The sequence below is a fragment of the Oryctolagus cuniculus genome, chromosome 8, assembly GCF_964237555.1.
Source record: "Oryctolagus cuniculus chromosome 8, mOryCun1.1, whole genome shotgun sequence".
Lineage (NCBI taxonomy): Eukaryota > Metazoa > Chordata > Mammalia > Lagomorpha > Leporidae > Oryctolagus > Oryctolagus cuniculus.
Genome location: NC_091439.1, coordinates 127,219,791 through 127,244,900, shown reverse-complemented (window position 1 = coordinate 127,244,900; position 25,110 = coordinate 127,219,791). Strand labels below are relative to the sequence as shown.

Here is a 25,110-nt window from a genome sequence, read left to right as displayed (position 1 = left end):
TCATGAGCTGCCAAGGCTATGGAAGCCTCTTGAGTTCACAGACTCTGACCTTATTAGACAAGGCCATAGTCAAAGTGGAAGTTCTCTCCTCCCTTCAGAGAAAGGTACTGCCTTCTTTGATGGCCCATTCTTTCCACTGGGATCTCACTCACAGATCAAACTTCTGTTTGTCATGGAAGGCCTTTATTTCACCTTCTTTTATAAATGAGAGCTTTGCAGGGTACAGTATTTTGGGTTGACAGTTTTTTCTCTTAAGACTTGGAGTATATCTTGCCATTCTCTCCTAGCCTGTAAAGGTTTCTGATGAGAAGTCAGCTGTGAGTCTAACTGTAGACCCTTTAAAAGTAATGTGGTTCTTTTGTGCATATTTTAGAATCTGTTCTTTACTTTTCACTGTGGAAAGTATACAACGTGAATGGTGAAGATCTTTTCTGGTCATGTCTATTGGGAGTTCTACGTACTTCCTCTTGGATGGCCCTTTCTTTCTCCAAATTGGAAGTTTGTAATCAATTAGTTTCTACTATTGTGATCAAGCTTAGTTTTATCTTTTCTTCTGCAGAGTATGTCCTGTTGGGAATTCTGGTGTATTTTTAATCTTAGACAGAGGATACATTATCCCCAAAAATCTGATTTGGGTCTTTTTATAGTTTTCTTGTCACCTCAATCTCTCTTTTAGTTTTTTAAACACATGAAACACAATAATAATTACTTTAGTGTGATTATCTTGTAATCCTTTCATCTGTATTAATTTTGAGATACTTTTGAGTGATTGCTTTTTCCTCATGATGAGTCATGTTTTCACAATTCTTTGCTACCTGAAACTTATTTGCAGATACCTTTTATTATGAAGATAATGTAATACTACTAAGGCAATAAATAAAATATGTAAAATATCTTTATTATATTCTCTACTAGAAATATAACATATTTTCAAACAATCTTCCTAATATTTTCATACATTTTGTTTTTCTTTTGCCTCTTAGGACAGTTCTGCAGTACTGACTGAATGCCAGACATTACACTGATTGAATTTTAACTTGTGAGCTCCTAGATATGTTTATATGCCAGCAACTATTCTTGAATTCTGGTCTAGGAAATAGTTATTTTGATCTCTATTTTTTCCTCTCAATTTTGTTGGAAGGAACCACAGCAGTAGGCAAACTAGGAATAACACCAAAGTGCTTCTCAGTATCCCACCTGATACACAACAAATTATGAAGGTTTTCACGTGGTGCTGTGTCGGACCATGCACTATCACTCGCTCTGTGTGAGCCCAAAGGTATCCTCCGATGATCCTTGTGGGTGGTTATTTCCTTAGCTCTGGGTGATCTCACATAAGCACACTAGCCAGTAGCCAGCTGAATATTTGGGTTGGACATTCTGCTGAACACAATAGGGGAATTCTCTGCGGAGTTCTTCCTCTGCCCAGATCTCTCCTCTCTGCTACTTTTTGTCCTGAAAATTCTAGGTTCCTTCAACTCCTTGAACTCCCAACTCTGTCTTCTCAACTCAGGGAGACTTCTGATTTCTGCCTGCCCCTCCCTCCCTGTTCTAGAGACAAGGAGCTGAGGAAAAACAAGACTCACCTCATTTACTTCGCATCACCCAGCTACCACTATCCTCGGTTGACCGATGCCCAAACTACTGCTATTAGAAACTGCTTTTCCATACAGACTGCCCAGCTTGTTAGCTACTTCAAGCACAATGACAAATGTAGTTCCTGTTATGTCATATTGTAAAGAAGCAGTTCTCATAGCTTCAATTAAGATTTTACTCAGTCCCATATCAAGAAATATAATCATCAGATCAAATTGCATTAGAAACCTTGTTAAAGAAGTAGTTTATACATTATCAGCATTCTTTGGGAATTATGAGATTACTTAGAGATCAGAAACTCCATCTTAGCTTACAGGCTCACTAATGATTCAAAGTGGAAAACACAATAATGAGTTACAGCAATCAATGGACTTTAGGAAGGCAGCTAGTATCTTGAAGATTAAATTGCCTTGTGTGGGGTCAGAATAATTTCTTTAAAGTAGAAAATCTCAATTACCACAACCCAAATCAAGGCTAAAGAAGAATGAGTATCATGTGAAGGTACCAACCAGTATATGGAACCCAAGAGCTGGGAAGGGTGAGAGCCAGTGGAGTACCGATTCTGAGCTGCCTGACAGCAAAGTGTCAATTAGGCTAGCGTCATCCTCAAAACTGCTTCCCTCCCTTCCCAGTGCCTATGTTCCCAGAACATCTGTGAGCTTTCATGATAATGATTTTCAAGTTAATGATTTAATATTCATCCAGCAAAGATTATTTATGTTTTAAAAGAAAAAAAAAAGACAAACAGGGGGAGCACTGCTTAACGCCAAGAAATCATTAATGGGCATATTTTCAGGAAACCATCATTAATCAGTAAACAATACATTGTGAGTGTATTTCTCATTTACCTCCATTCATATACATAAGTTACCACCAACCCTGCCTATTAATCTGCACCTAATAGCTCAAACATGGTAACTGTGATTTGTTTAGGATTCAGAATTGAATTACAGTGCCTTTGATATGAGGTATTTGGAAATATAACCTCTAGCAGTACATTCAGAACCACCTTACCACAATTAAAGAGTAAGATTTCCTTTGAGGCCCTATAACTTAAGACAATATAGGACATTTTGAATGAGTGCAAATGTTAACTGAGGTCAAAGCTCTATTATCAAAAGTTTCAACAATCATGGGAGACTAGGCAAAGACAAATCTAGTTTATTTTAAATAAAGAAAAGAAAAAACTAAAAGCTTTGTTGGTGGCTTTCAAATCATTGAAGTGACCGAAACTGCTGACCTGCTTCTCAAAATTTTGATATCAATGAAATCACACTAAACATCAAACAAAATGTACAAACATATACCTCACTGACAAGTTTAAGAGGAAATCCTAGGTCCTCTTGCAAGACTAAAACATAATCAAACCTACCTGTGCAGAGCAGATCAGTGCAGGTGGCTACCTCTTCACTCAAGCAGCATCTTTCCTTAAGAAATCCATGAATACTGGGGCCCGTGCTGTGGCGTAGTGGGTTAGGCCACCGCCTGCAGTGCCAGCATCCCATATGGGCACCGGTTTGAGACCCGGCTACTCCACTTCCAATCCAGCTCTCTGCTTTGGCCTGGGAAAGCAGTGGAAGATGGCCCAAGTGCTTGGGCCCTTGCACCCGTGTGGGAGACCTGGAAGAACCTCCTGGCTCCTGGCTCTGGATCAGCACAGCTCCGGCCATTGCAGACAACGGGGGTGTAAACCAGCAGATGGAAGACCTCTCTCTTTCCCTCTCTGCCTCTCCTTCTCTCTGTGTAATTCTGACTTTCAAATAAATAAATAAATCTTAAAAAAAGAAAACCAAAGAATACTTTGAGGTACAAATAGATGTTCTTTCCCCAAGTAGTTTGAATTGAATGCCTTCAGGTGAGGGGTATACATCTGCAATGAAATCTTCACAAATAATTAAAGTTCTGGGTTTATCATGCATAAAAAGAACTGAAGAATACCCTCAAAAGTCAGCTAAAATAAATAGTGATCTGGTTGTTATGAAATTTCCATATTAACCACATTACACATATGGTCTATTGCCATAGGAGCCCTTAAGTTATATTTAAAAAGTAGTGACAGATGAGCTTCAAATGAAACCACTTAATCATCCTAAATTTTAAGTCCTATGAGGAAATTCCGGTGATATTCAACATTTAAAAGCCTTTGTTAAGAGTACTGTTTTGCCACAGTGATAGCCTAGTCACTGGAGCTGAGCTTCTGGAATCACTGAAACTGCTGAATGAAATATCTGCAAAATGTCCCCGAACATATCAATAGATGGCAGAAGAGTAAAAAGAAATTACGGCTGAGAAGAGGAGGGGATCCAGAGACAGAAGCAGAAGGCTAAGGGCAGCTTTCAACAGAAAAGGAGACTCGGGCTGGGTTGACATGACCGCTGGATTCCAATGTATTGTAGGGATGGATCAAAGGACAGAGAATATGATCTGAGGTCCACTCAGACTAGAAACTCTCAAGTGACAACCCTCAAAACTCAGGATTACCTAATTTGGGACTCATAAGAGTGAAAACCAAGTTTGGACAACGCAAGGAACTTGCTCAAAAACTGTTCTTCCAGCAGCTTGAACTAAGGGAAGAAATGCCACTATCCTCTGAGACATTGTAAGCAAAAAACCATTCCCAAACGAGGTTTGTATTCTGAATTGATATTTCTATTTTGTAGTCTAACACTGCCAAGTAGAGAATTTAAAGTCCTGATCTGTTAGTACTTTCACACACTCATCAGAACCAAAGGAAAAAAAAAAAACCTTTCATTAAATAATTAATTCCAATCTCCCACAAATTATTCAATTGTATTTACAAATCTTATATGACTTTGATGACAAAATCCAAGAGTAAAAGAAATTAAAGACGTATGAAGATAGAAACAGAAATCTTAAACTATTGATAAGCTAAATCACCATCAATGTAAAAAAAAGATTATATGCAGATTTGGTTCATCTCAAGAATGCTAAATAAGTTAATATTGGTTAGTCAATTATTCTAATTCACTACATTTAGAGGCTAAATAAGAATAATTACCATTTAAGGAAAGGCAGAATTCTTTAACCTGGTAAAAGGTATCTATGCTTTTTTTAAAAAAGATACTACATTGCATAATTGATAAGTAATTGAAAGCATTCCCTTTATAATTGAGAACAGAACAAGCGAGCTTTGAGTTATAACTTCTATTCAACATTGGAAGACTGTCAGCACAGCAATAAAATTAAATTAAATTACAAGCACAGGACCGAAAAGGAAGAAACAAAACTACATGCTTATTTGCAGATGACCTGATAGCCTTTTTGCAAAATACGGTGATAAAATATTTTGAAAGACTGAAAGGACATTTCATAAAAGTGAAAAATATCAAAATGAAATGTATTTCCTACACAACATCTACAAATGATTATAACGAATTTTTAAATATATATTGTCATAAAAAATAGAAAATATATTAATAACTCTACCAAAACCTGTATAAATTTTCCAGAGAAACATATTTAAAATTTATTAAACAGTATTAAAGAATGCTAAAAAATGTGTATGTATACCATATTCATGGACTAAAGACTCAATGTCATAAAAATAATCCTTACCAAATTAACCCATAGATTCAATGTAATTACAGTCAAAATCTAAACAATGAGACTTGACAAACTGAATTCCAAATTGATAAACATAAAAGTACAAATATAACCAAACTCCCAAACAACAACAGGAGAGGGCTTGTGATGCCAAAGGTCAAGAATTATGTGCTACTCAAAGGGATCTCAACACCAAATTCATTTGTTTTACAAAACACATGCATTTCATTGTTATTCTATGTTTCTTACATTGTTCATCTGTATCAGTGTCTATGTGGGCACTAAATTATGGAGCCACAGAAAAGTTCATTTAGACTCCTTTTACCTTTTAACTATCTTCACCTTCACCCCAAGGCCCTTTGGTTGGTCACTGGTCTCTTAAATCCAGTTCCTTTTCTGTAGTAACTGACAGTCCAAATGCATGCACTTACCCATGCTTACCTCCACTTTTATTAGAAGGTAAAAAGTCCCCCTGCTCCCAATTGCTCATTACTTCCTCCACCAACTACATCAGAGCAGCATTTACAGTCTCACATATCTTTAGAATGTGCCTGCAGTCAAGCCAATGATCTGCTTTAGATTTTCAGTAATCCCCCTTCTTACTGCCAACAGGATCAAGTTCACACCCTGAGTGTTAAAGATCCATTATGCTATATCTTCCAGAGTCGTTTCTGGCCAAAACCTAAACCGTTAGACACCCTTTGCTGTCCACACTAGACTAATTACTACTTGCTTTACTTTCACAACATTTATGAACTTCCACATCTTCAGCTTTTACCTTATTTGACTCTAAAATCTTGCCCCATCTTTCTTCCAGAGGGAAATACATATATACATATATATGTGTATATAAATGACTTCAAGATCCAAATTATATGTAATTAACCTTCTCTAAAAAGTCTTCTTGCACTTTCATATTGATAATTAAAACAAATATTATATTTTTTCTGGCAGATTTGGTAATATTTTCAGGAATGTAACACATCTGTATCCTCCAAGTACATTCCTGAAATACATCAAGTACAAAATATTGGCCATATTAACATCTTACAGTGCATCACAGTTTTCCAATTCCATGTACATTTAACCTTTAGATGTTTTATAGAATATGTATCACTATCCCCATGTTACACATGAAAGAACTTAATCTCAGAGAAGCATGATAAATAAATTAATAAAACAGAATCAGACACAATAGACCTAAGATTTGCATTAGGTCTCCTACATAATATTCAGTGCTCTTAATTAAATTATACCACCTAGATTTATGTTATTAATTTTATTGGATTTCATTCTGTTCCACTATGAAAGCCTCCAAAATGAAACCTGGGAATGGTATTTTGGAGAATTTCGAAGTCTGCATTAGAAAAGGAAAACCATGTTGTACATAAAATAAGTTAACATGACAAAAAGAACAGTTCTTTAGCAGACAACTAGGATACACTGAAAGTCTGTGAAGTTGAGTTTGATGAAGACAATTAAAAATACACACTTGTGTCAAGTGGAAGAATATTTTCAATGACATAGAAAGTGATGGATTAGTATGTGGGGAGCAGCTCGGACTAGACTAAGTTACTGGAATTAAGACTTGTTCTATGCATCTGCTCTCCCACAACATGGCGCTGGGAGAGAAGAAAACAGCTTCTACACAGCTGCCTCCAGTTCAGCCAATAAACTGTAGGACTTGCTCCTGATTGGAGGAGAGCAGCGTACTCGGCGTGTGGGCAGCCGAGTTGGGATTGGCAGAGGAGGACTATAAAGGAGGAGAGAGACGGCATGCACCAGGAACATCTAAGGGGAACATCTAAGGGGAACACCTGTGCAGCCCCCGAGAGAGCCGGCCGGCGGTGTGCCGCTCCCCCGCGGAAGTGGGGAATGTGGCCAGGGGGAACCGCCCTTCCACGGAGGTGGAAGGGATAGTAGCCAACCCGGGAAGAACCAGCAGCAAACCCGGGGAGGGCCGAGCAGACGAAAGAACAGCGCAGGGTCCTGTGTCGTTCCTCCATGAAGAGGGGGAGCGACATAATGGTGCCGTGACTCGGATAGGAAACTTAGGAGGGAAGAAATGGGAAAATACCGGAGAGAGAGACTAACAAACAGCCTAGGGAAAAGCCGGACGGAAAAGGTGCCAGAAGAAGCTATTGAAAGCCTAGGCATAGACTCGGATACGGACTGTGGGAAAGAAGTTAGGATTTAAAGTGAAAGCAAGAAGAAACTTAGACTCAGATACGGACTGCAGGTTAAAAGTGAAAGTGAAACCTAGAAGAAACTTAGACTCCGATACGGACTGTGGGGAGAAGCCAGGAGAAATGAGGGAGGAATATTTTTGGAAGAAAACTTAGGGAAACATACCGGGTAGAGAAAAATGTTAGGGAGGATGAAGCCGCGAGTGCAGGCCGAGGCAGAAACGTAAGCCACCTTGGAATTCTTCAAGTCACCCCGGGGAGCAAGAGGCGAAGATCTGGAACCAGAGACGTGGGCCGCCAGGTTGAAATTCGCCAGGTTAGGCCCGGGGAACTTGAACTGAATGCCAGTGGCGGAGACGTGAGCTACGCTGTGTGATTCGCGGAAGCCGCCGCGTGCAGAGAGAGCACGGGGCGTGAATAGATAGGGAACGCGGGGCTGGCGCGAGGCCGTGGTGCGGGCGCGAAGTGCGTGGAGACCGCGGAGCGTGCGCGCGAAGCCGAGCTGCGCAGAGCCGGGAGCCCGCCGGCGGGGCGAGGCGCCGGGAAGCCGCGCAGAGCCGTGAAGCAGCCTCGGGGCGAGCTGCCGAGAAGCAGCCTCGGGGCGGGCGCCGGGAAGCCGCAGGGATAAGAGAAACAGAAGTTTAGAAGTAAAATGAGAGAAATAGGAATGTTGGCAGACAGAAGTAAAATGGGAGAAATAGGAATGCCCGGAGATAGAGAAATAGAGAAATAGAAAGGCCTCCCCACAACATGGCAATGAGAGAGCTTGGATTCGGTCTGCCTGATTAGTGAGGCGATGAGCACCTGCGGGCGGCTAGCAGCTTATGCGCCGCAGGTCACCGAAGATAGGCACGAATCAACACCAATAGGCCTCCCCACAATATGGCAATGAGAAGGCTTGGATTCGGTCTGCCTGATTAGCAAGGCGGTAAGCACCAGCAGGCGGCTCGACCAGAGTATGAGCCGCAGGTCACCGAACACAGGCACGCATCAGCGCCTAAAAACCTTCTCACAACATGGCGAAGAGAGGACCCGGATTCGGTTTGCCTGATTGATAGGACTTGTAAGAACCTGTGGCAACTCTAGCAAGTAGAGCAGAGTGTGTGCCGCGGGACACCGAAGACAGGCGCGTATCAACGCCAAAAAATAAAAAGAAAGGGGGATCTGTGGGGAGCAGCTCGGACTAGACTAAGTTACTGGAATTAAGACTTGTTCTATGCATCTGCTCTCCCACAACATGGCGCTGGGAGAGAAGAAAACAGCTTCTACACAGCTGCCTCCAGTTCAGCCAATAAACTGTAGGACTTGCTCCTGATTGGAGGAGAGCAGCGTACTCGGCGTGTGGGCAGCCGAGTTGGAATTGGCAGAGGAGGACTATAAAGGAGGAGAGAGACGGCATGCACCAGGAACATCTAAGGGGAACATCTAAGGGGAACACCTGTGCAGCCCCCAAGAGAGCCGGCCGGCGGTGTGCCGCTCCCCTGCGGAAGTGGGGAATGTGGCCAGGGGGAACCGCCCTTCCACGGAGGTGGAAGGGATAGTAGCCAACCCGGGAAGAACCAGCAGCAAACCCGGGGAGGGCCGAGCAGACGAAAGAACAGCGCAGGGTCCTGTGTTGCTCCTCCACGAAGAGGGGGAGTGACATTAGTATAAGAACCCACTTTTAATGTGCTGTGTAATTTGATAAAATGCTTCAAGCTGGAAAAAGTTCCCTGCAGTTTCCTTCCCTATACTTCCTGACAACTCCATCAGGAACACTGACCTCAAATTTGAGATAACTGAATGCTCTCCACACCCTGGCCATGTCCTAACTAATATCTCTCCTGTGAAACAAATTCCAGTGAGCAGCCTTCGATTCTGATGGGAATGTGACAGAGACATGCTCAAATCAGAACAAGGGTCACACCTGCCCACCCTGACTCCCCTTTGGCAGTTTTTTTATTTAACTGATGAGCTGATGTCAGAAAAGGAACATGAGAAATGAAGCACAAACTATTTCCAAAACTAAACTTGGCAAACATGAGTCAGAGAATTTCAGGGCCTATTACAGCTGCAGACTGCTGGTTGCCATGATTGTGCTGGGACCTTGAATCTGAGGGCCTAGCAAGAGTGACCAGCAAAGGTGTCCCATCTCCCCTTTCCACTGTAAGTGGCCCTGCGGCACCCTGGTATCACTTGAGAGCAGCCCTTGCTTCCAACGCCAGAGGCACCAGGATTCAGAAAGCTTTAGGGCTTGAAATAGCCTGAGAGATTTCCAAGCCTTGGAGACTGAGGCTTGAGAAAGCCAAGGAATTTCAAAACCACAGAAGAATAGTTCAAGTAAAAAGCCAGATTTCCATTTAATTTATCATTTGCTCTGCTTCTCCTGACCAGCAAACAAAGAAAACGTGAACTACATACCTCTAAATCTATGTAAGGATATAGTATGGCGAACAAAAATGTGTTTATTTGATAGTAGAAAAACTTGGGAAATCATGACAGCTAACTTGAAATATTAGAATGAGACTTTGAGGCCAAGTAAATGTGAACTATTTCTAAGTCACTGTTTAGGTAAGTATTGGTTGCATCTTACTCAGTACACTGTGAAATAACTAAGTCTAAAAAGTACTTATTTACACATTCTTGTGCTCCACACAGAGCTTTATTCTTCGTTATTCTTAAATAAAGAAAATCTCAGGAAAATTTTCTAATAACACATATTCTCATTATCATAATTTATTATAGTAATTATTTTCAGATGCTAAATTGAAATAACTTTAGCACACAATTATGTACTTAGTAATGACCAATCATTTATACATAAACATCTACCTGCAAATGGTGAAGACTAAATCACATCAGGTATTGCATCTTATTTCATACTTCTGTGACCCCAAGATTAACCCATGTTTCATTCATAGTAGGTGCTTGATACATTTTTGATGCATTACTGAATATTTGTAACTCAGAGCCATGTGCTTGAACTTAGTTCTGTGTAAACACAGAATTGTGAGTACATGAGCTCTTCAAGTCAATCCAGATGGCAAATGAAATCTGAACCAGAAATTACTGAAAGGCTATACAGCCAAGAGCCTATTCACACATTAGTGAATGTGAATTGAAAATTGTTGATATATTTGAGTGTATTAGGCATATGAGCAAATGGTCTGGAGAGTAACATATAGAAAATGTTTATATTGATTACATCTGATAACTTCCCACAAAAAAAAAAGGTCTACTTGGGGGTTTTATCCTCTCAATCACAAAATTTCATGGACTTAAGATATGAATGCATTTTGTATATGGTAAGAAAAAAAAAAAGACCTTTATCCAACAAGTGTTTTTATAAAGATCATCTTTCCACACACACACAAAAAAAATGTAGTTGTGATTTAAAACAACCATCTGTGACCTCTATATTTATGTTATAGTGAAAAAAGTAGTTTTCTAAGTTTCTGACAAAGGGATGTGTATTTTACATTAATTAAATGCCTATAATAGGTGTGAGGGTTCGATGCAGCAGTTAGGATACTGCTTGGGTGATCTGCATTCCACACCAAAGTGCACTGGACTCCATTTCCCCTTCACTTCTGATTCCACCCTCCTGCTAACATGGACCCTGGGAGGAGGCAAGTGATAGATCAAGTAGTTGAGTCCTGGGCGTCTACATGGGAAACTCACACTGACTTCCAGTCTCCTGGATTTGACCTCCCCCAGCCCCAGCATTTTGGGAGTGAATCAACAGATCTTCCTATGTTTATCTCTGTCTCTCTCCCTCTCTCTCTCTGTGTATCTCAGTGCCTTTCAAATAAATGAAAATAAATACATTTTAAAATTTTAACTCTTATTTTAATACTATGAATATCACAATATCATGTCCATTTATAAATCAGAAAATTGAAACAGAAAGGACTTAAATAATCTGCCAAAATAACAGTGATTATGTGGGGGTGTTTGTATTAGAACCCATGTACCTCTCATTCCCAAATCTAAGTTATTAAAAAATCATTATTTTGTGTTCCTGAAACCTTGCTGTTAATTTCTGAAGCCAACTCAAATTTGTGAAAGACTACTCATGTGAAAAAAAGAGAGAGGGAGAGAGAGATAGAGAAAGGGAGAGAGAGAAAGCGAAGAAAAACTGTCCATGGCACACTTAATTTAAAATAAATAACTAATAAAATTTTTAAAATATTTTTAAAAAGGTGATATATATGCACCCGCTATCCACTCAAGAGTTTGTATTATCTGATACATGAGAAACAACGAGGTGCTGTTCTCAAAAACATCCAGTTATCTACTTTCCAAGAATAACCACTGTTTTCTCACTCTTAGTCTTTGGTTCTATGTTATGGTTTTAATATTTTATACTTTTATATATAATTTATGCATATTTATATTTTCAACTAGCTATTTAAAGAAAAAAAATAAGTCCAGAATTCTGGATACAAATTTTGTGTTCAGCATGAAGTGCCATCAGGCAAGTTATCTCAAAACACCTAACCACGAGTGCCATTCCAGTATACAGGTAAGGACGGCTGGGTCACTGCTTATGATGCAGGCGTCCCATATCAGAGTGCTGGTTCGGGGCCCGGCTGCTCTGCTTGTCATCCAGCTCCCCACTGATGCCTCTGGGAAAGAAGCAAATGATGGCACAGGTACTTGGGACCATGATGCCCATGAAAGGGGCCAGAATGGAGCTCCTGGCAATTATCCTCAGCCTGACCTAGTCCCAGCTATTGCAGCCTTTTGGGGAGTGAACCAGAGGACAAAAGACCTCTCCTTGTCTCGCTCTCTTTCTCTCTCTATCCCTCTTTCAAGTAAATAAATTATATATATATATATATGATACATATCATATATATACACACACATGCATTTATACATATATATGTAGTAATAGAATACTTGTTTTTGAAGCATACCATTCTGTGTATGAAGTCCCATTCCATTCCTGAGCTCTGTTATATATACGGTAGAGATCTGTGCCTATAGTAAATATTTTAATCCTGGAACACACTGGAGATGTATCCTATATCAATATCATCTTTCTGTATGTCAACTCTTGGTCACTAGTCAACCCACAAAACTGCTTCCAAATCTCGTTCCAACAGAAACAAGGCAACCCAAGGCCCCTGAAGTGGGTCACTGCTTCTGTTATCCATTCCAGATAGCAAATCCCAATTATTCCAACCCTAGTCCACTCAGGACTGGGTATACAATATCCCTTCTTTTTAGAATACAAAATATGACAGTACCTCAAAATGCTCGTGGAAATGGAACTAAAAGACAAATTATATTTTGGTGCAAAAAATTTTATACTCCATGCACACATGGGTCCTTCAAAAAGTTTATGAAAAATTCATATTATGAAAAAACTATGCATATATTTCAAAATATCTGTACCACAGTAAACTTATCTTTCATTTCCATTTTCCTTGAACCCTCGGGAGCCCCTTCAAATACATGAAATAAAAATTTCCCAGTTCTCAGCTTTAGAAAAGAGGCCGCAAGAAAGAGAGCCTGTTTTGCCAGATCTTATGCTTACTCACTTGTTAGAGAACAAGTACAAGCAGGAATTCTTCCTCCTAGAAAACATGATAATTTGCTAAAAGTAAATAAGTTTTCTTCAAAGGAATTACAGTTTTGTCAATAACACATAGAGTATATTTTTTAAATGTGCCAGACATTCTATACTTCGGAAACCAGACTGGAGCTCTAAGAAGTTTCTTTGACCAAATTTTTTCCCTGAACTTTGTAAACCTTCAAACTTAGGGCTTTTAGACAAATTAGCATTGAAAAGGAGGAAGTTGTTTAAGCATATTCACATAGTATATTTGTTTTCTCAAAGGCATTACCCATCATTTATCACTCTCCTAAATCATATGCATCTGAAAAGATATTCTTTACACTTTTTATGGGCTCATAGCCAGCATTTCAATGAATATTCAAAGAGAAAGTCTAAAGTGCTAAAGAACTTAGTGCATTACCACCCCAAACATCAAAGCCCCCAAACAAGGGATGCTAATGACTGCATTCTACTCTCACCCAACTCAATTCTTGCCTCCATCAATACAGGAAAGCTAAGGCCACATTTTTTATACTGAGAACCACACACAGCAGGGCCTCCCCAACACTATTTAGCTCTAAAATATTTCTCTAGCCTTATTAAAATTAGTCACATGCATCTTCATTTGTTTCACACATACCCGGAGCATTTTTATCTGTAAACACCAGGGAATATTTGCACAAGAGTAGAAACTACACTATACACCAAGCAATTAAAAAGCATTGGTCATGTTCTGACAATACAGCTTATAAAACGCAAGAACACTGAAGGCAAGATGTATTCTTACTCATAAAACCCAACTTCTATTCTTACTCATGAAACCCCATATGTATTCTTACTCATGAAATCCAATGAATAGATGCTGGGATGCTGTCATGGGTCCCTTCCTAACTGCTAATCACAGACTGGCTTGATTATAAAGAAAAGAGGTTTATTTTGGTTCATACTTCTGGTTGAAGGGTTAGGGCCACATCTGGTGTTGGCCTTCTTGATGGCAGAGTCCAGAAGGGGCACAGGGCATCCCATGGTGACAGACAAAGAGTAGATGTCTGTGCGTGTATATGTGTGTATGTCCATCCTCTGGTAGTTTTAATATTTTTATTGATTGACTGATTTGAAAATCAGCATTACAAGGCAGAGAGAAGGAGAGATTGTCCATTCACTGGTTCACTTTCCAGATGGTCCCAACGGCCAGTGCTGGACCAGGCCAAACCCAGAGCCAGGATTTTCCTCCAGGTCTACTACATGCATGGCAGGGGCCCAAGCATTTGGGTCACTTGGCACTGCTTTTCCCAGTCCATTAGCAGGAAGCAGGATTGGAAGCGAAGCAGCTGGGACATGAGCTGGTACCCATATAAGATACCACATTGTGGGCAGCAGCTCTAACCACCATGTCATAATGCCAGCCCCTGGTCTCTCTTCTTAAAGAGCCATCAGCACTCAACTGAGACTCTACCCTGATGATTTTAGCAGATCCTAATCACTCCCAAAGAAGTCGCTTACAAACATCACAGAAGGACTAAGTGTCCACCCTCACCATGGGTATTAAACTCCAACATGAGGACTTGCATTGTGGCTAACAGGTTAAGCCTCCTCCCGCAATGCTGGCATCCCAAAGGGGCTCTTGTTGGAAACATGGCTGTTCTACTTCTGATCTAGTTGCCTGTTAATGTGCCTGGGAAAGCAGCAGAAGATGGCCCAAGTGCTTGGGCCCCTACACCCACATGGAAGACCTAGAAGAAGCTCCCAAGATCCCTAGCTTTGACATGGCCCAGCCCCAGCCATTGTGGTCATTTAGGGAATGAACCAGCAGACGGAGGATCTCTCTCTCTCTCTCTCTCTCTCTCTCTCTCTCTCTGTCTTCCTCTCTATGTCCTCTTCTCTTTTCAAATAATTAAAAAAATAAATCTTAAAATAAATAAACTCCAACATAAATTTCAGAGGGGACAATCCATAGTCCAACCACAATAGTTGCCCATGGCACAAAGGTTCTCTCTTCAACTTTCAGTCTCATTATGTTTATGCTGGCTGGAGGGCCCATCTGGAGGGTTCAAAGAAAGGCAGAAGGAATCCAGAAACCTAGGTTCAAGTTCTCACCGTGTACTACTTACTCCCTGTGATGACAGCCCCATCACGGAAACTTTCAGAGCCTCAGTTTCCTTATGTGTCCAAAGGAAATGATAAGGAAGGTCCATTTGATGATAAAGTTGAGAAGGTCAAAAGAATATGGGGAAGACAGGAGAGGCTACATGTTATCAAAGTAAAAATGTGAACAATGTGAAGACAGCATGAATGAGGAAGACAGTTCCCAGACGTGACACATATGGGTCTCAGGAGCCATTTTCTTTCATGGGTCTTGACCCATCTGATGGTTTGCTAGTGATTCAGTGTTCCTCCCTGGGGTGTTTTAAGGATTTTGATTTCCATACAATGAGGTAGTCACATACTGCTTACTGATGAGGATGTGTTCCAAGAAATGTGTGTGATGTGTACTATGCAAACATCACAGAGTGCAATTACACAACATGCGTGCCACAAGGGCACTAGGTGACAACAGCCTTTGGGGAGCAGTCATTCACCAGACTGTCACTAGGCAGCACATGACCATGAATTCTTCGCCTCAAACACAAAATGCTATAAGCACTCAACTACTAGGCATTTCTGATCAGAAAAGGCTATGGCAGGTGTTGTGGTACAGGAGTGAGGAAGCCTCTTAGGAGCATCCCATACTAGAGTGCCGGATTTGAGTCCTGGCTCCAGCTACTGCTCACTCAGGAAGGCTGGAGGTGACACTCAGGCCCTTGGGTCTCTGCCACCCACATGGGGGACCCAGATGGAGTTTCAGGCTCCTGGCTTCAGCCCAACACAGCCCTGGCTGCTGCAGGCTTTGGGGAATGGAAGATGAGCTAGCAAATAGAAGCTCTCTCTCTCTCTCTCTCTCCCTCTCTCTCTCCCTCTCTCTCTCTCTCCCCCTCTCTCTCTCCCTTCCTCTCTCTGCCTTTCAAATAAATAAAATAACTTTTAAATTTTTAAGAAGAGGAAAAATTAGAGCAGAGGAATAGAATACCATCTTTTTAGAACGGTCAGTCAGCTAAACTGATGCCAAAGTGGTTTCAGACATTGCACAAGAACCTGAGATTATCCTAATAAGCACTCCAAGTCCACTTGCGGCCAAGGAAGAGGGCTCAGAAGACACTGATATCAGCAACCTGGCCAGGAGCCACTGGAGGCGACTCCGTGGTACACAGTGCATGTGCTGACAGTTCAACAGGGATGAGAAATGTCAGGAATGAGGAAAGCGTTCCACTCTCTTTCGCCTCCATCTCTGCCTCCCCATCACATAAATCAGGTGTCGTCAATGGAAAATCCAACACAGGCAATATCAGATGTTGACAGTAAATATGGTTTTATCTACATCTCAGTCACAGTTCTCCAGCTAGTGAGATAGGTGTAGTGTGTTTAAAATTGTTAAAGTGTTCTTTAAACACTGACCTAAATGCTTCCAGTAGCAAACTGATACGTAAAATTAGATTTTGTTTGGAAAACTCAACATACGCAGAAGAGGAACTTCTGACCTGTAAAGGTATGGTTTTGATTTTCTAGAATTATTATCACTGGGGGAGGGAGTGAAGTTCCAAGTCCTGGTTCACTCCCCGAAATGGCTGTAACACCAGGGATGGTCAAGGCTGGAGCCGGGAACTCCATCCAGGTCTCCCACACGGGCAGCAGCGGCTCAAGCTCTTGGGCCATAACTGCTGCTTTCCCAGGTATATCAGCCAGGAGCTGGAAGGGAAGCAGAGCATTCAATACTGGAACTAGCACTCCAGTATGGGATACCAGCATAAAAATCTGTGGCTTTACCTGCTGTACCCCAACAACAGCCCTTAAGTAGTTGTTTTTTGTTTGTTTGTTTGTTTTGTTTTTGTTTTGTTTTGTTTTGTTTTTGTTTGTTTGTTTGTTTCTTTTTTGACAGGCAGAGTGGACAGTGAGAGAGAGAGAGAAAGGTCTTCCTTTGCCGTTGGTTCACCCTCCAATGGCCGCCACGGCCGGCGCACTGCACTGATCCGAAGGCAGGAGCCAGGTGCTTCTCCTGGTCTCCCATGGGGTGCAGGACACAAGCACTTGGGCCATCCTCCACTGCGCTCCCTGGCCACAGCAGAGAGCTGGCCTGGAAGAGGGGCAACTGGGACAGAATCCAGCGCCCCGACCGGGACTAGAACCCGGGGTGCCGGCGCCACAGGTGGAGGATTAGCCTAGTGAGCCGCGGCACTGGCCGTCTTTTACTTTCAACTACAAATATAAATTGTGACAGAAGAGCTGAGTAAGATAAATACCAACTATGCTCACTTTCTGGATTTCAATTAACACCTAATTTACACTACTTCTTAATACAAATATGTGGCTGAGACCTGAAGAACAACTTGATGGGATTGGCACATACTTCGTAAGGAGCTGACAAAACTAGCAGTCCACTAGTCAGCCCACAATATCTCAAAATTCAAACGTCAATATCCACTTTCAGGGCTGACAATGACAGGAACTAAGCAGGCAAGGGATTCTCTCCTCCTGCTTTCTGGGGAAGAATGCATTCTGTTTCATTCACTCATACCTCTGAGGCTAGAAGAAAACAAAAGCAAACTATTTCCTCCCCAAGTGTTACTATTCGGCGGATAACTAGAGGAAATCAATCACTCCACCATATTGCTAAGTCATCCTGCTATAACCAGGGCTAGGGCAAGGACTCTCCACTCCTCCACTGAGGAATTATCAGTCCACAATTCATTCCAGATCCTGGAAGATGAAAAGCCTGTAAGAGGATTCGAAACTCTGCTAATGTAGGAAATCCTACTTCCCCAGGAATCTTGCCAGGCACCTGAGCCCTGGCCTAGCCTGGACCTAACTTGGAGCTCCAGATGCTCTTGGTGGGGAGGGGACTCATTCCTGCAGTTCAGGAGAGCAGCACAGCACGCCCCCAGCAACCCCCAACCTCCCCAGATACCAGATGGCCCCAGCAGGATGTGCAATGCTTCATTGAAATGGATTACTTGCCACTGTCTTTTCTAGGTATTCTGAGCAAAGCTTAAGGAGGGTTTCAGTTTTGTTTTCTGACGGGCAAAGACACAGAGAAAGACAGACAATTTCCATCCATTGGTTCATTCCCCCAGTCCCACAATGCCTAAGGCTGGGCTGGAGCTGAAGCTGGGAGCAGGGACCTCAACACAGGTCTCCCAACGGGGTGGCAGGAACTCAATTATTTGTGCTATCACCTGCTGCCTCTCAGATAAAGCTGGAGTCAGAGTCGAAGTTGAGTATCAGTGTGGGTACCTTAGCCAACGTCACACATGCTAGACTTAACGCCCACCAGGTGAGTCCCAATTCTAAGTACTTTAAGCAAAGCATATGAGTCTAACGCATTGTTAGAACAACAAACAATATTCTAAAATGAAGGCTGGTAGATCACCAGCACTTGATGTTAGCTACCTGAGTCCCAGAAGACTTTAAAGGCCAACCTTTTTCCAGGAAACTACCTTGCCAGAGCCTCCACAGTTGGCAGTCCTAAATGATTATTCATGTGACTGATAGTTACAAGAAGATTTGAAAATAACATGTTTTAACTATAGATAAGACAGCTCAATTTCACACTGGGGAAAGTTGCTCAGATGTTCAAAAATAGGATTCAAACATATACATACATTGGAAAAGACAATATGGTTGGTTTCTGTGGAAGAAACTATAGACTTTTTTAGAAAGGAGATCATCACAATGGAAAGAGGAAAAGCTGTGGAATTGTATGTTAATTTTTCCAAAGGCATTTGTTAGACTCCTACAGCCTTTTAACTATTTTAGCATGGCTAAGTAAGCCTAAACAGAAAAAGTAGTCAGATAGGCAGCTACTTGAACAGAAACCATGACAACTTCATGTATTATTACATGAGAAGGCATGAAAGGTCTCTACAATGAAAGCTCAAAACAATGATGTAAGAAATCAAAGAGACACAAATAAATGGAAAGATATTGCATAAACATAGACTTGAGGAATTAATATTATTAAAATGTCCATCCTGCCCAAAAAGGACTACAGATTCAATGCAATTCATAGCAAAATATAAATGGACTCTTCACAGAAACAGAAAAACAATCACAAAATTCATATGAAACCACAAGACACTGAGTATGCAAACCAATCTTGAGCAAAAAGAACAAAGCCAGAGGCAGCATACTATTCAACTTCAAAATGCACTAAAAAGTTATCATCATCAAAACAGCATGGAACTGGCATTTAAAAAAAAAAAAAAGACAGCTACACAAGAGAGCCCAGGAATAAACCCACCAACTTACAATCAAATGATTTTCTGCAAGGTGCCAAGAACACATATTTAGCCAAGGACACACATTCTTAGAGCAGTGGGCTGGATGTCGACCAGTGAAAAAATGACTGTCCCCCATCTATCACCCTAAACCTAATCTAAATGGATAGAAGACATAAATGTAAAATCTGAAACTATAAAACCACTAGAATAAAATGGAAATACTCTACACCACTAGTTTGGGCAAGGACTTTTTTGGACAATAACATAAAAGTAGAGACAATTAAAGAGAGACAACAGATTATATCAGAGCAAAAAACTCCCCCACAGCAAAGGAAATAATCAAGAGAGTGAAGAAACAGCCTTCAGAATGGGAGAAAATATTTGCAAACTATGCTTCTGACAAGGGGCTAATATCCAGAATACACAAAGAACTCAAACTCAACAGCAGCAAAGCAAATAATCCAGTTAGGCTCTGAATTTGCAAATGAAGGATCTGCTTCAGAGACAAACAGTGGGAAGATGTCAGGAGGCTTTGCAAACACTCCCTCCCCCTACCAAAAAAAGAAAAAGACAATGAGGGAGTCTAGCGCTGGTCCAGTCCGAGGGTTTATATTTAAGAAAATATCTAATAACAGTAACTGCCATTTGTAGGCCCCAAATGGGAAAGAGCCCTTAAGACAAGGGCTCAATAATTCCTACTGGCAAAGGAAGAACAGAAGTCAAACATACGGAAAATGATGCCTTATCCCATCCCTTTTGCGAAAACTGTATTTTGGCCTCTTCTAAGTTGGCACCGGAGGCAGAAGGGGAAAAAAAAATCCATGATCTGAGGAATGAAAACTAAAACAGAAGAGACTGGTTAGGAGAAGCAGATCTCTGAAATACACTTTTTAAATGAGAACTTGGCAGTCTAAAGAGGCGCCGACTAAGAAATAAATGTTTGGATATATAAAATGATGATGGAATAAAGTAGAAGCTGAGTTGAATATCAAATTCTAAAGGGCCACACCTGACAGGCTGCCAGTCCAGCCAGAAAGTACAACGCTGAAAGCCAAAAGAATGAATATAATCTTACGTAGAAATTGCAAAGTTACAGAAATTATCCCAGGCTACTGTACCAGGACACTAGGGCACCGGTTATGAAGAAAGACAGAAAGAATTCTCTAGGATGCCAAGACTCTTTCTATATAAACAAGCTTGCAGAAGCTACCCAAAAGGCAAATTCAACCTTGCAGCCACTGACCTTTAAGCACCACTCGATTTTCCAAGGAAAAGAGCAATCAGGAGCCTTAAGGTGGAGATTCATGTTCTTTGGGGGTGGGGGGGGGGAGGCTGATGTATGTCCAAAGAGATTACCCTTCTGAACAAACATTTCACTTCACCAGTCTCACACGTTTCTCAGTCACAACAGTCTCGGTCTCCCTCATTAGATAGTCCATTGGCAACTGCCTGCACTTTGCTAACAGCCCCTAAAATACAGAAAAGAAAGAAGAAAGGAAGGGAGAGGGTGGGAGGGGGAGAAGGAAGGCCTTGTGTTAACAGATAGTCAGTTCATCAGGCCTCTGCTTTTCCAGATTTCTACACAAATCTGCCAGAAGATTAACTGGCAGACTGAATCTGGCCCAGCTCAGATGAACACTTACTGATACAGGACAACAAGGAAACAGGACACCACAGGCTGGGCGCTGGACCAGACTCCTGCAACATCAGCCCCCCAGTGTCCCCGGGGACCTGTCTGAACTAGAAAGAATAAGAGAAACCTGCCCATTCAGATGACCAAGGACTACGCCAAAGAGAGCCAGACGCTCCTCAGAATTACCTACACTTCTGTGTATACAAAGTACCTATGTGAGTATTCTGTCTTAATGGATCTGGCCACATAGTTATACTTATTTGAAGCTGTGTTTTACTAACTTGCCTTCTTTCATATAGACCAAAAGGTGCCCTCCTACATCAACATGCAATAAAATGAATACAAGGCTTCCTTCCTGCCCTATAGTTGCATAATTTGGTATCACAGTTCTGATAGGCATACAAATCGGATTCGATTTCACAAATATTGTAAGGTTGGCACAGTTTTTAACAAGTTTAACAAGTTATAGCTCAGGATAGTGCCCCATGGGCAACATGCAGTTGATCTTATTTAGAACAGAAGTTGGTAGAGAAGTAAGGCTATGCATCCCAGCAAAGCGCTGAGAACACACTCAGGTCTTATCAGTCATACCCCATCACCTGCCTTGATAAGCATTAAAAACCTGTTATGATCTCTGTCCTCAAGGTTTTGGGCTTGCAAAATATGAACCTATGCTTTTAGCCACTTCTTTTAACCAAGTATGACAATAACTGCAGCTCTATTACTCTGGATTCCTAGTAAACCTAAACCAATTTCTGCTGTTTGTCTCCAACAGCCAGCTAAAAGTGTAGTGTGATTATTAAATACGACCAGGCTCTACAGTCATCGGACTAGGAATCGAGTGCTGGCTAATCTTAAAAGAGGTTTTAGGCAAAGGCTGATAGAGGAACGGTTTTCCTATCTGTGTAATGGGGAGATTAAAAAACTTCTACCCTCTTGGGTTGTTCTGAACACCAGGTCAAATAATGTACTGAAAAGTGTTTGAAACATTCAGCTATGGGTGTCCTTAGGCCCCTACACCACGGAGTAGTTTGAGGAATATTGAGCCTCCCCTCACAGAAGTTCAGGAGGGCTCTTTGGAGTTCATGGGCCAAGGCCTCCATTCGCTACATGGAAAGGGAAAATCAAAGGCAGCCCCAGGGTGGGGGCAGGATGCTCCCTGGGCTTTGGCCTGGCCTCCATTCCCAGACCTGTTCTCGCCTTGTTACGTCAGTGACCTTGTGCACTCTCGTTAGGGATATCAGTGAATTACCTGGTGTTTTTCATTCTGTGACTTCAAATTGTGCTTGTCTCACTTAGTAGCAAAAGGAGACATCAAGATTTTTCCACTGTCACCAAGCCAGTAAACGAAAACGTTTCATTTCTCTAAATTCAGAAAGCAGAGTGGAGCATTTTAGAAGGAATCTTCAATTCTGCGAGTACTTCGCAGCCTTCCACCAGAGACATTATTTCTCTCACACAGGCAGGCGCTCGTCTCCTCCACCCAAAGATGGGGAGAAGTGAGATGACAACAATTGGCTCAAACTCGAGCTGTAGCTACTTTGAACTATAGTATCAAAGGGGGCGGGGAATAAAGGCTATAAATTTTTTTTTAATTTGCTCTATGTGTTTTCCCCCTTAGGAAAATAAACCTGGACGCTCGATGTGCCTGTGAATACACACTGTGCAAACGCTCCACAGGGAAGGCTGGCTGAATTTTCCTAGACGGTCTTCAGAAATAATGGACCTCCGTTCTACGTCACCACACAGAAGCAACACAGTTTTCACTGGGTTGCAAGCATCACTCAGCACATTGGTAGCGGGGCGCCCAGGACCCACTCAGCGGAACGCCCTCCTCCTATCTAGACCACCAGGCAGGACGCAAGACACTTGGGTGGGAAACCAGGTGAAGTGTTTCTGGAGAGAACCTGGAGGTGAAACTGAATCGCGTCAGAATTCTCTGAGCTCCTCCCAGCAAGCGTCTAAGCTCCTCTGAGTTTTGAGTGAGTCTGTGCATCAAGGGTGCGCTCACTACTGGTAACTGGAATACAACACGCACACCCTCCGTGTCAGCACACGGCGTCATCAAACTACCCGGGGGACGGACGGGCAGCACTTCCCTTCGCTGGGGACGCGCCTCCTCCCTCCAGCACCAGGAGCAAGAAACGCCAGCCACAGAGGGCCAACCCCACCCGCCGCCGCCACCGCCAGCCCGCAGCGACCCTGGGAAGTCACAGGCGGGGACCGGAGGCACTGGCCCGCTCCCTTTCTCGAAGCTTCGCCACGGGACACAAGCAGCCCTGCCAAGTCCGCCCCCTCCAGCCCCCTGGAACCTTCGTCCCAAAGTTAGCCGCGGGTCCACGCTGCGCTCGGGTCACCTCTACCGCCACCCGGGCGAGCGAGGCCGCGGCCGCCTCCGGGCGCCGCGCTCACGTGGTCGCGGGGCGCCGCACGTGGGGGCTCCGACCTGGGGCGGCGGGCGGCCGGCACCGCCCCGCGCGCGCGGGCGGCGGCGCCAGATGCGAGCCCGGGAGGCCAAAGACCCGGGGCGCGGAGGGGGCACCCGGGGCGCCGAGCGGGTCCCTCTGCAGCTCCCGGGGCCGTCCTCAGGCGGGAAGGCACAAGTTTGAATGGGGTAGCAACTTGCAAGGAAAAATAATAATTAAATTTATTGGGGGGGGGGATTTTCAAGGGACAAATGCAAAGGACTCCCATCTCGAAGTGAGTTCTTCCAAGGTGGCCACAATCCCCTACTAGCCACGCTTGGAATGCCCGCCAGAGGAGGGGGGCGTGTAGAGGCGTCTCCAGGTGGCAACGCCATCCCCAGCCACCCCGTGGCGGCGGGGACCCTGCCCGCCCGGTTCTCGGCCGCCGGGGAACCGCGCCCTGGAACAAAGAGGCGGTGCGGGCAGCCGGCGGAGTGCGGGTATTTCGAAGCCAGGGGCAGCCAAGCTGTCTGTCTCCCTGACTCGTTTCGGTTTTGCTGGGGCAGGAACTCCAGGACGCGCGCTGCCCAAAACTAGGGGCCGGGAGTTGGCACGGGGACCCCGGGCTCCGCGCTCCCGCCGAGTCGGGACGGGGCGGCGGAGGGGCTGCCGAGCGCGGGGTGGAAGCAGGTGAGCTCCCACCGCCCCCCGTCGGAAGCGCGCCGCCGTCCCGGCCCCGGCCAGGCACTTACCGGCTTTGCACGGGTCCTTGTAATCTAGGCTCTCCGTCCTGTCCTCTTCGCTCCCATCCAAAGCGTAAAAATCGTCCCCGAGGCCAGCGCAGACCCACGGCTGCCCGGAGAACACGACCCCCGAGGCCACCAGCCACACGAGCATCCTCGGGGAAAGCGCGTCCAGCCCCATCCTCCTCCCCCGGAGGCCACGGAGGGGACGGGACGCGGAGCGCAGGCGGCCGCGGCCGTGCGGGGCGCAGGGGACCGGTGCTCCGCGCCCCCCACCCCCGCCGCCGCCGCGGGGAGGCTCCTCGGCGGGACCCGGGGTGTTCAGGTGTCCGGAGACATGCGGGTGCCGGCGGGACAGGAGAGAGGGCGGGCGCCGCCTGCTAGCCCCGCGCACGGGCAGGGGGAAGTTGGCCGGGGGCCCGCGGGTGGGCGGAGGGCAGGTGAGGCGCTGGGCTCCCGGAGGCGGGCGGCGCGGGCGCTCGCCGCCGGCCCGAGCGTCCTCCCGGAGGCCGAACTTCCCACGGCCGGCCGCGGCTCGGCGAGCGGGCGCCCCCGCGGGCTCAGCTGCGCCCGGAGCTCGGGCTCCCGCGCCGCGCCGCCGCCGCCGCGGCGACTACCAGGACCGAGCGGCCGAGCGCGAGCTGCCGCCGCCGCCGCCGCCTGCGCCCGCCGCCGCTCCGGGAAGATGAATCCGGTCTGCACATCAGCACCGCTGAACTGAAAGGGGAGACCGAGCAAGGGGGTGGGGGGCAGGCATCTCCGCGCCGCCAGCCCGTCCAAGCTTGCGGGAGCCCGCAGAGCGCCTGACGGCGAGGAGAGCGCAAGGGTGAGGCTTTGGGGATGCACTGTTGGCCCTTCTCCCCCGCCCGCCCGCCCGCCGGGCTTTTTCTTTCTTTCTTTTTTTTTTTTTTCCCCTACCCTCTTCCTAACTTGAAAAAAAAAAAAAAATGTTCGCAGCATTTAACCCAATCACTCGCATCCTGCTTACTTATTCATACAATCAGGGTCAGGATCCGGGCCGCAGCCTCCTCTCTGACTCCTTTTGATAGCCTTACACAAACAAACAGACACGAGCGCGCTCGCTCCATTGATGGCTCCCTAAAGATAAAAAAAAAAAAAAAAAAAAA

At 44.2% G+C, this 25,110-nt stretch overlaps 1 protein-coding gene across 3 annotated transcripts in view; it reads right to left on the bottom strand.

Annotated features, from left to right (window-relative positions):
* Positions 1 to 24,501, bottom strand: part of TLL1 (tolloid like 1) — a 229,132-nt gene extending 204,631 nt beyond the window's left edge. For 2 of the 3 annotated variants that reach the window (XR_011378528.1, XR_011378527.1), the window contains exon 1: positions 23,993 to 24,316. Coding sequence is in view for 1 of the 3 variants with exons in the window: in XM_070048214.1 (XP_069904315.1) it covers positions 23,993 to 24,164 (172 nt within the window). In the remaining 2 variants the exon portion in view is untranslated. Of the gene's footprint in view, positions 1 to 23,992 lie in introns of all 3 variants that reach the window. The other variant, XM_070048214.1, reaches the window with a different exon arrangement.
* Between the last annotated feature and the right edge of the window lie 609 nt (positions 24,502 to 25,110).